The sequence below is a fragment of the Diadema antillarum genome, unplaced genomic scaffold (assembly GCF_040938485.1).
Source record: "Diadema antillarum isolate AM-2024a unplaced genomic scaffold, OU_Dant_1.0 scf00000033, whole genome shotgun sequence".
Classification (NCBI taxonomy): domain Eukaryota; kingdom Metazoa; phylum Echinodermata; class Echinoidea; order Diadematoida; family Diadematidae; genus Diadema; species Diadema antillarum.
The window spans coordinates 451,749-464,205 of NW_027270922.1; the positions used below are offsets into that span (position 1 = coordinate 451,749).

A 12,457-nucleotide genomic window follows, 5' to 3' on the forward strand; every position below is an offset into this window, starting at 1 on the left:
GCATGTCTCAGCAAAAGGCGATTGTTTCTGGTAACAGGAGAACTTGCGCGATGACATCCTACTATGAAAGTGTAATTAATGTATCCATCATTGAATTTATGCTTAAAATAGCAAAAGTGAATTAATTCGATGCCTGGTTACTTATAAATTTGAATGGCTTACATAGTAAGCCAGCATATCATCATGGAAGATGTGCTGTTTTGCGTTTCTCTCTCATTTTCTCCAATCGCTAGTTTTAACTTCCGTTTATATTGAGATTAATCATTCAACCTGCATAATAAATGTTACAATTTTAATAATGAATCTATTTCATTGATAATAACAAGCGACGAACACCGTTTACTCTTTGGAATCGTGCCCAAAATAACGGAGGTGCCTCGCATTCCCCCTAGATGGTCCTTGAATCAAAGTAACAAACGAGGCCACCGGATATGAATTTCTTAGAAGCTTTGAAGAAAAACGCAGGTGTTGCGTTTGACATTGCTTATTTACGTGATGAGAGCTAGAGATGTACGTGCATAGCATACTTGATTGGGTGTATAAGGCAAAATATTATCAAGGGTATTCTCGAAATAGAACGCCCTTATGACTTCAAGCACCATGATTGTAATCATCTGAAGTAGCTTATAATGGCAACAGCCCAAAACGACAGCAATGATAGGTATCATGCTGATGAAAACGATAATGATAGTTATAGTGATAATGATAATATAGATAGGTACCATAATACTAATAGTAAATAATATTAGCGACCATTATTATTATTATCATTGCATCATCCTTATTACTATCACTACATTTTTTTAGACTTCATAAGTTTTGATTTCATCAAACATACATTCACCATTTCAGGGTTTCGTTACTAATTATATAGTGCATATGGCTACGAGTCATACGTATGAGAGGCTGGTGGATTGATCGAAAAAAAAAGTGAATGAATGAAAGCATGAATGAACGAATAAGTGAAAGACTTAATAAAGGAGCAGAAAAATGAACCACTTTCAAAACAATATCTACATTGTTAGAAAAACATGTCAGCTTGTCGTGTATGATCTGTACTTGGGATCAAAAAGTTGCGAGAATCAATCCTGCCCAGTCCATCCGAGTGGTTTAAGCGCACGGCACGGTCCAGTATAGTAATCGCCACCTACAAATCGGCCCTGCGCCGAGTGACGCTGAAATCAGTTTGAGACTTAGCAGCTGACAGGGACATAATTCGACGCACATAGGACGGGAATGAGGGTTGACGGTAATCATTGTCATGGAATTCTTTCTTTCTTTCCCCTTCTCTTCTGCCACGTCCCCCTCTATTTACATTCTCTCTTTTTGTCCCTTGACATATTCGTACAGTTACACATTATATCTATATATATATATATATATATATATATATATATATATATATATATATATATATATGAATCATTATAACCATATATACGTAATCGGTTGTGTTGGACTAATGAGAACGTTGGAGAAACAAATACATGGAAATGATACCAAACGGAACTAAAAAAAGCATCATCGACGGAGAGGGAGATAGATTATGGATACTGTGATATGGATTATGTAAACATTTACACTAGATTATAGCTAGACGCACGTTTGAGGTGACAGGCAAGTCAAAGGTCAATGGTCAAAGGGTTGCATACTTGCCATCATGGTCCGCTCGTTTCTCACTCTGGTGTAGATATGTTGTATTTCACACACACACACACACACACACACACGCACGCACACACACACACACACTCGCACGCACGCACGCACACACACACACACACACACACACACACACACACACACACACACACACACATATTTTCTTTGCCCACATAATCACGCGTTACATAAGTTGGAGACGTGCAGCGGTAACGACCTCATGAAAGTCAAAACCGAAGGATTCATCATCCACGCCTAGTGTAGAGATTTTCTTTTATTTTGTCTCATCTTCGAGGTGTCCTCGAAGTGATAAAAATATCCTGAGAGAATGACTCGGACAAAATGCTTACCTTCACTTATTTAGATGCAGAACATCTTGTCTTTCTCATTCTTCTGTTCTGTGTCTCCTTACATCTTTTGTGCAGTCAAGTGACAGACTCTAAATGTGAGCACGTCCGGGATATGATAACAACCAGAAAAAAAAAGAAACAAGAAGGAAAGATGATTTATATTTCTCTTTTTCTTTTTATTTCCCATAATTCCCCCTCCTATACTCCTCCCACTCTTCCCCTTTGCACCGGAAGTACTCGCTTACTCTTCTTTTTTTCCTTCCTGTGAGTGAACTATTATAGAGGAGTGAAGACAGTGGACGATGTCGCTCGATTTCCCGACCCACTCAAATTAGGGGTTCAGCCACAGCGCCCTCCGTGTGTACCCGCATAAAACCAATGAATTACTCAGCACTCATTCACGCAAACACACACACACACACACACACACACACACACACACACACACAAACACACACACACACCCAGATACATGCAAATTATACTCCACAGAGAGAAGCGAAGATATCTTTGGTTTCCTTTATAGGTGATGAATTAAAGGTTGCTCATCGGTTTATCATTCTCGGTTGCTATTTTCGGCTCGTGTCGGAAGCACGATATTTCATATGCCTTCAGTGTCTCACGAAAGGCTCTGGCTTGTGGCGTACGAAACTTGGGCCAGTCGGATGTGGGACGCTTCTTAATCAATAAAACTGCTATCAACATTAAAAAAAAAGATCGTTAAAGCCAATCATATCATCTCCGCTCGTTCAACAGAACCGAATTGGTCACTGGTTCAAAGTCTTGAATTTGACACCTTTGACAACATGTTCTTCTCCCTCGTTCATTTGTCTTTCATTTTACAGAGCTAATAACAAAGAGAGAACAACAATAATTCAGAAGGTCGCATATCAAAAAATCTCTCACTAGCTCTTCTCCTAACTTTATGTATATCATCTTAACATACATCTATATTACATGTTTATAAGATAATATACTGATAGATAGAAAGATGAATGGGTATAGCTAGATAATGCGTATATGCTTTTGTTCAAAACAGTTACTAGATATACTTGTACTACCATTACCATAACTATAATTATCATCATTGGGCTATCATTACAATCTTCAATACCTTTATTTTGTGTATATCATCAGACTTTGATTATGAATATGATAAATATCATACATAATATTATGTAAATTATAATACACACACATACGAGTGTGGATGTGCATATATGCACAATGAAAAAAAAAATCATCACCCAAAACCTATTTTTTACCAGGTAAATTACCGATTTTTGGCAGAAGCGACAATTCCCCTATTCACAGGAGCTTCCGTCTTGACTGACATGACAATGTAGCTGTCATTGCCTGTCAGCCGAAGATATGTCATCTTTCCGCGAGACCCGTGGGGTAGGTAAGGCAACCCACCTTCGAGCGAAACCAAGCCGGATCAACCTCGTTTATTCTGCTAATTGCTATGACATGTATGATGGGGCCAAACTGGGATGATAGGAGAGCGTGGCTAGCACATTCTTTCACGGATAGATAGAAATTCACCTATAATGTGCCATAGCGCGTCCATTGTCGCTGGCAGTGAATTCAGCTATCTAAGTCAACCTCATTGCATGTTTTCTTTCTCTTTTTTTTCTACTGAACATCAGAGTAATATAAAATCTAACATTATTTTGCTGACGAGGCGATTCAGTGAGTGCGTATCAGATGTCATACCTTTATATCAGTCTTACAACATTACAGTGTTGTCCCCCTTTCCCCTGCCATAGCTATAGAAAAAAAAATGAAGGACGCTACATAACGGATTATAACGTGTAGAATGTGCGGTCGCTATCGCCGTCATACACCAAACTCTGAAAATGTCGTGTCAGTTGACGAAATAACACATTAAATTGTTTATATTAACACGACGCATTCACGTTTTTGCGCACACCTTTTTCTCACATATTGTTTCTAAAGCACATTAAAAAAAGATCTTGGCGGAGGTTTGTAGTGTTAGTTGCGAGCTCATGTAAGTGGATTCCAGGTATCGAAATGCATTCAATGCAAACGAGTGATACAAATATAGCTTGGAGGGGGAAAATGAATATCCGCAATACGATAGTACCTGTTGGACGCATAGTAACTTGGGTTGACAACATAGGTAATTTATATATTAATCGAGGACATTAAGGTAAGATTATAATGTGAATTGAACCATAATTTTACGCTAGTTTTCATTGGGGAAAAGGTTGAAGATAACTGCATCATCAGAAAGAAAGAAGAAGTAGATGAATAGGTGCAGATGACGTACTCGTCAGTGTTATGGGTCCTACATAATAAACATGATAAAGGGGGCTTTGGATAGGTTGTATTGGGATCAGAAATGACGCAATCTTGTCATGCTGACTTTGTCTCATTCATTTTCATTAAGGCTTGCCTGCCGATTGTTTCCCGGACTATAATAATTCGGTTACAACTTCGTCTCTAGACACCATGCTTACGAGAACATTATTCCTATCTGTCCCTGTCACTCACAACATTTAACTTCCTCATGTCCCTATATATAAAACATACCTAAGTAAAAGGGGCTCTAGTAACAGATAGAAAAAAGAAATATGAGAAACTTGGCTGTATACCCATCCGAGTTCATCCTTTTATTTTAGTATACCGTCAAAATAACTACTTTGCACTCTTTGAGTTCAAACTCATTTCCTTTGAGGCTGAGCCGAAAATTCTATCAAAGAGGACCCCAAGTATAACACAGTCGCATGTGCACTAAATTTGCACCAAACAGAAGAGATGGGTGATAATATTCACAAAGATCTGCCTCTTACCACCCCTTCTTATCCTTCCTTCCTCTCTCCCCTCCCACCCCCGTCATACAATCACCCCCCCCCCCCACACACACACACACAAATAAATAGTCATATTCTCTCTGAACATTTTGCTCTAATCTTAGCCACAGTAAGTCGCTTCTTAATATGCTGAAAACAAATTTCCTACACCTAGATAATCTTGGTACAGGTATATACACGTCAAATTATACGGCAACATAAGTGTGCGACATTCCCTCTATATGATAAAATGTATGTAAACAGAAACCAAGAGAAGATGAGAGACCTAGTCAGAAATCTAAACAAGTCTCATATTACGACATTTCAGATGGCATAGTGGCATTAAAGGTCTTGTTTACCATTGGGATTAAAAAAAAAAAAAAAAGATGTTTGAGATATCACATTTGATGTATATGTGTAGGTCAGTTGTATCACAAAACATCCTACCATATAACAATTTCGCAATAAAGCCTAGAATATATGGAAATATCACTCTTTTTCTCAATAAACCATAACTGTAGACGGTTAAGTCTAGAAATATTCTTATTATAACTATTGCCCACATTTTGTATATTGACCAATACTTTATATTAATAATACTGATTCATTTTTTTCATTGGTTGTTTCGATCCCTTACTCACATTTTAGACTATTTTGAAGCACTAAAGCTGGATTTTTTTCATCTCCAAATGGTAAGTAATGCCGTTAATATGACAAGGACTTTTTAATATTTCTTCTGTACTGATTTAATCTTCATTTGTATACTTCTTCCCCGTTTATTGATTTCATCGATTTCATCAAAAGTAATAATCTCGAAATTGCCTTGAAGAGCATACGACCCAATCTCTCGAAATAAACTCGTCCATCTGGGCCAGGGTTAACATCTCGAAGAGGTTCGCAAGTAGGATTTTCTAGATCAGCTCTATGACTTCTATACAACTTTTACGTCTATAGTGTGAACACACGAAGAGTGTACAAGCGTCCCGATGTTGAATCGGTATCCAATTGAAATACTGACGCCCATCAATGAAGCTTAATCCGCCCGCACTCAACTGACAAAAGCAGAAAACGCACCACGGGGCTTGCTAAAACGCTCGGACGTGAACACACACTGAAGATACCTATATACCACCGAGGTAGTTCTCTATAGCATGCTCCTTGTACTGTCCTACTGGATGATCCATTCCCGGTCGGGAATCCCGTCAGCACTCACAGCACGCGACCCTGCTTTCCCAGCGGGACCTCTCGCCCGTCTCCATGGAAGAGAATCCAATTCCCCTTTCGCGAATTGATTTTATTGGAGTCAAGGCTAAGTCACGCGACATGGGTGACTTCATTATTAACTACACCGGGAAAAAAAATGTGTATCGGTTTGTCTCTTTACAAGCCAAAATCTAATAATGGATTGTCGGATTGTTTCATTTTGCCTCCAGGAACGAGTTTCGTGTTGCAGTTTTTGATAGGAAATATCTAGACTATAACGCCTTAGGTTATCATTGCACTCAGATGGAAATGAAACCTGTCGAGTTTCATTTACAATGTAACATCATGGGTATCAGTTTATTACCACTGCGACACTAAATTTTCAATTCATAAAAGTCGGTTCTCGTTTCCAAACCTCGATGATGTGAGACTGTTACATATTCTAACGTTACGTTCCCATTTCCAGATTTTGTCGCCGTTCAAAATCAGTTAATTCATTTCCCGCAAAGATCTATGATAGCCTTGTGTAAAAGACAGCAATTTATCGGTTGATGTCAATCGATATAACGCTAAACGGATGCACACCTGGGGACGAATCCTCTCGGAATTTTCCGGGCACTGTATGACGTGTCAGAAGAAACACCAAAGAGAATAATAAGGGCTATGGACTTTAAATACAAGGCCATTAGTTCGAATCTGGCCCGGTGTGGGACCATGGTGTATAAAGCACAATGTGGTAACTTGCGAAGCTGAAGTAAATGGCAATGACACACTACTGGGAGAGAGCAATAACAGCACGAAACAGGCTATCCTGTTTAGCCACATAATAATATTTTAAAAAAACAACTCAAAAATAACAACAATAATAACACAACAAAACAACGAAACTGCAACTCCACACACGCACCCTCACCCTTGCACTGATACATTTTCTATTCACCCCATCCCCGATAAAAACGTAGTACGTATGTATGAAATTATTTGTAACCTTAAGACAACCATTTTTATTCTCAGAGCCGGTCTCCTGCATTTTGTTCCTTAATAATTTGACTGAATAATCAACGATTTTCCTAGTGTTTGTGTATGTGATTACAATTTAAGTATACTATGTTTTACGATTGGTATGTGTCAATGTATACATGATTACACTTATATTAACTGTCTGTCCATTGTATGATTAATTTTGGAAAACTGTTTGTTACGTTGGAGGTCTCTGGTTCGAAACCCAAATTTGATCCCATTTCCTTGGCTCAGTTTCTGTTTTATATTTCCTTTGTGAAAATGCAGAAATAAAATCAGATCAAACTAAAGTGCGGTCTCTTGTATATTCTTATTGTCTTCCCTTGCAATTTTCACTCCCGAATCATACCATTTTCTCTATAAAGGATCCACGAGATTGCACGCATTGCTTTTCACTGTCTACCTCAGATTCTTCTAATTGTGACGTCATAATATGAATATACCCACATTATCTGTATCTCAATGATTACAGTATCATATTTTGTCGAGAGAAACAAATATTATGTTGACAAAATCAAGCAGAATTAAAGTTCCTTGGATGCAAAGAAAGTGGTACCTTACTTTCAACATATTATCATTCATCTCTTTTCTTTCGGTTGTATGAATAAGTTAGTATTTTGTTGATGATTACTTCTTAGTCGTTTATATTGGTCACTTCTGCATAGATAATGCTTCGCTAAGAAGACCCGTAGCTATTTTTTGATACAACCTTCAGTTCTCTAATCCACCGATGACAGGCGCGATATCAGAAGGTCACACTTTAATCCAACCCCCCAGGAAGAAAGGAGGGGCAAATGCGATATGAAGCTATCTTATACACACACAAAACAAAATTATAATAACATCGCGTCGTAAAGACGCACATTTTTCCTTCTGAACAATGCTGACACCACTGTCCATCAACCGGTTCATATAACTCTCCTTTTACTCCTTTGGTGTCATAAGTTCATATTGGATTGACGAATGGGACGGATACGATTTTTGTCTTTTCGAAATTCATTTCAGGTAAAGACAAAAAGAAACAAAAAGCTGAGTGGATCTGCTCGCAAGCCAGTGGAATGTTTTCAGGTTTTTTGTTTTTGTTTTGTTTGTTTTGTTTTTTAAGGCAGTTGGGTGATGACATACCGTTGCGTCGCGTCTAAGTTTAATGATGACAGTAACCTATATCTGTTTGACCTGTAATTAGTTTTATGAAAAACATGTTAGACTCTGTCATAATTTTCATACATAGCTTTTATTTGTTCTCGTTTCTTGTGATACTCAAGCGAAATATTCTCTGCCATGTCCGTTTGAGTATTGTATACGGGGTTTCTCTTCGGCTTGTTTTCAACCTTAGGAAGACATACTCGCTTCCCTGGTTATGTTGGGATGATGCGAGCGTGAAGATAAAGTTTGCAGATAAAATGTCTGCCTCAGGAAATTTACTCTTTGGCGTTTCCATTGCCAGCAGAAAAAGACCATGACATTTTTCCAAACACTGTGAAGAGCTAGCGTAACTGTTCTATTAGTACACCGCAAGCCCCCTCGTCACAGGCTTGTGGTCGTATCAGGTGCGCGAGTTGTTTCGGAAATCTTGAATTTCTCCTACACGTCACACATGAAGGGAAGCGGGTCAAAATTGACGAGACCAGTGCCTGATGTCTGTCTGTCAGTCAGTCTGTCAACATAGGGAAGGTGTCAGTTGAATGGCTCCCCATGTAGACTTGCAAAAGAAACGCGAGTAGGCCTAAACGTTAAATTTTTTCTATACATACAATAGTGGCAAACATAAACGCACACCTACAGATAAAAAAACAAACAACAAAACCCAACATACATACATATAAATACACACATACACCCTAGCACACTCACATTATACAAATACATCAGCGTGTAGATGCACACAAATGCACACAAAGACGTATGCATACATTATCACGTACATCAGTAGACTCATGTCTACATACAGACATACATGCAGACAAACATACATACGTACATATATACGCACGTACAAGAGAAGAAGCAGTGCACCCATTCCATAACCACCTCAGAACGCTTTTCTTTATATGAGCCTTTCATAAAATGATAATATTATGAATAAGATAAACAGCTACATCCGTATCCTACTTGAAAATCCTACAGTGATAATTCGCGGAGATTGACTGATACAAATGATATCATTAATCAGAAATGCAACATCTTCGGCGTATGACATAAACAGGAGGTGGGGGAATGATACCAGATATATTAAAACGCTCCCATGTTATCAACAAGACATCAGCATTTTGTTACTGCCAAATGGGTGAATTAGGGTTAAAATCGACAATGACAGGCCTTTGTGTCTCACTGTATACTCCAACGGCACAACAAGGTAGATGTTCAAGGACATTCCTTTTGAATTCGTTCTGACGAGAGTTGACAACTTTATTTAAATCCGCACATCACACGTTCCACATTCAATTGTCAGTTTGTTTTTGTTTTTGTTGTTGTTGTTGTTTTCTTACCATTCACTCCTGTTTCTTGTGTCTCTCATACGACCAATTTGTCAGGAGGAAAAATAAATAAGTCACACATAGAAATTGGATAAATTATAAAATACAGACATTGATACAAATTGAAGGAATGTATAATTGAAATTCTTTCTCAGTTTTCATGTTTTTTTCTGTTTAGCCAGTGATAGAATTGGATAGCATTGAGGCAAGACCTCAAGATCATCTCGACATTAGCTTTCCAAAAAAAAAAAAAGAAGAAGTCATGAAAGAGAGAAAGAAAAGGGGGATGTTAGTCCCATGAGAGACACCCCTCGACAACCAAAGCGGAGCGATGCTATTCCTGTCACCAACCCGTCTGCTAAAGGGGAAACCGGTAGAGCGGAGCTATTAGTTGGGATTTGGGGTCGTCGGGATCCGGTGCTAGACAGGTGAGAGCGCCCGAACGGCACTCCTGCTTTCAGCACGGGATTAATGTGGAGAGGGTTGTCTCGATCTCCTCGCTCGGTTTCTCTCGATCTGTGACCAAAGATCCCCCTTTTGAGGATCTTTGCTCTGACTGAGCTGTTAGTATGATTAGTATGAGTGGATTCTCACTCATGAAGGGGGAGGGAGAGGGGAGGGTAAGGGGTAGGGAGAGTGGAAGGGGAGGAGGGGGGAGGGGAGGATTTACCATAGGTTGCTGAAGATCTCATCCGCCACCAAGAATGAAGAAGAGAATTGGTGCGTGGGCCCACTTTCGTAGATCTTTATTCGTTTCAGAGAGGTAATGTTTCGGTTGTCAACGATATTTGTCTTCTGCACTTTCTGCACAGACATGTTTAAAGAGGTAGGCCCTATAATTGTTTAGGGTGTTGTTTTTTCTATACAGTTAAGACGAAACTGGTAATTTTGCGAGCTTAACCTGGGGACATTAAAAAAAAAACTCCACAGTATTCCACCTTTTAGAAAGCACGTTAGGGTAAATCTGGACAGACAGTAGATAATATGCCTTTACATCAGAGAAAAACAAATGATAACTACTTTCTACCATATCAAATGCAGAAAGTAGGGTCGGGTTGAAAGTATAGGGACATTATTAGTTTAGCAGACTTTCGAGCGTCTTGACAGCTGTATCCACGTTGCACGTTGCTCCATGACCAATTACGTTTATTTCAATGTTCAAATTTCAATCGTTCACATTACCTATAGCATAAGGCCAGTCGCTTTTGATTGTTCTTTTATGTCTTGCAGAGTTGACCCTAAAAAAGGTATCTGTCTACAAATGAAAAAAAGAAAGAAAGAAAGGTAACTGCTTAACTGACCAGACATGCTTTTTACGAAAGTCCACTACACCAAGATTTTAATTATTTTCTACCTCATTCAACATTGCAGTGTTAAAGAATAATCAGTTGGGTACTAAATATAAAGATGGAGCAATATTTCATTGTGGCTGACTACTAGTTCGACACATTCCGATATTGAACAAGAACAAGTTATACACATGACTGGGGTGTTCACCCGTGTAAGCTATCTCTCTGTCTTCGTCTCTGCTGTGTAATGACACTTACCTAATTCGTGTACTCCTGGATTATCACTGATCTCGAGAACATACATCTCCCTCCCTTTCACACTGGTCCCAATGCTATAGACCCTGCTCAGTTCCGGCCATCGCAAACGGAAATCATCCAGGGCATGGTGAAGCATGGTATAATCATGGTACACCCATCGTATCTCTCCAATGGCACTGGCCGGGCCGGGCAGGCAGACGAGGGCGGCCAGCGCCGCTAGGAGGCAGGCCGTCAGCAGCGCCGTGCGTCGTCTTCCAGTGGTGTTGGCCATTTCGTGACCGCGTTTCTCGAAACGTTGGGGCTGATGATGTCCTGATGAAGATAAAGGATTGCTCATGTCGAGATGGCACACACATTCGCAATACATGTTCGTTGCTGTTATCCGATTGTCAGATAGACGAGAGATTCTAAATAATTGACAAATATGCCTTCTGTTTCCTAACTACAGAAATGTCCTTTGCAAAAAATAAGCTATAAAAAGTCAACCAGAGTTTGTTCGATCCTAAATTGGTAGGATAAGAACGTATTAATACATGATTCCGTTTCGCAGGTCAGATCTGGAGAACTTACTTTTCAAGTAGCGTTAATATCCACTTAAGTCCCATCTGTTAATGCACCTCAATCGAAGGAGAAACTCGGGATCAATGCAAAGCGCCGAGATGTGCCGCGGAAGACTTCGACACGCAAAGGGGCCCCGGAATACAGGACAGGTGGTGTGCGGTGTGAGCGAGGGAAGCAACCTGCTGCTTAGCTCATGCCAACCTGATTATCGTCGTACCAAGACGAAAAGCTCCACTTGGAAACATTTCCAAAATACTGTATGTTCTTGTCCTCTCCGTTTCTAATTCACTCGTGCAATATGTAAAAGCAAGAATCCTTGATGAGGTATCTAATAAGAGAGCACCGTCGTTAAGTGCGTACGCTCACTGAAGTTGACAGAAAAGTGTTCCAGGCCGAGGCTGGCGCGCGCCACGGCTTGACTCTCGCTTGTGCTTCTCGTCAAAGTGCCTCCCTCGGATATGCAGTGCACACTGCATACACAAAGCCGGATCTCACCTATGCGCTACGGAATGAAGAGCCGCGTGGCTGAAGTGTGCCACCCTCCCCCACCCCCACCCCCTCCTGTCGCTCTCTCTCCCTCCCCCTCTCCCCTCTCCCCCTCTCTCTTTTCTTCTCTACTCTCTCTCTCTCTCCTCTCTCAGCCGCCCCTGAATGCGCCAATGGTGTGTAACGGCCATTGAGCAGTGTTTTTGGCTAAATGGATGTTTAAAAATATCAAAGCAGGTGTGACATTGAAATGATTTTCCCGAGGAAGACGGTGATCAAGCGGCAAAGAATCAACGGATGTCGTCAATATGATGCTCTATTAAGAAGTTGTTTGG

The 12,457-nt window shown here is 39.9% G+C and overlaps 1 protein-coding gene across 1 annotated transcript in view; it reads right to left on the reverse strand.

Annotated features, from left to right (window-relative positions):
* LOC139742660 (carboxypeptidase D-like) overlaps positions 1-11,546 on the reverse strand; it is a 52,949-nt gene extending 41,403 nt beyond the window's left edge. Inside the window, exon 1 of the mRNA XM_071653191.1 lies at positions 11,076-11,546. Coding sequence (XP_071509292.1) covers positions 11,076-11,442 — 367 coding nt within the window. The 5' untranslated portion in view covers positions 11,443-11,546. The remainder of the gene's footprint in view (positions 1-11,075) is intronic.
* Positions 11,547-12,457: the final 911 nt, after the last annotated feature.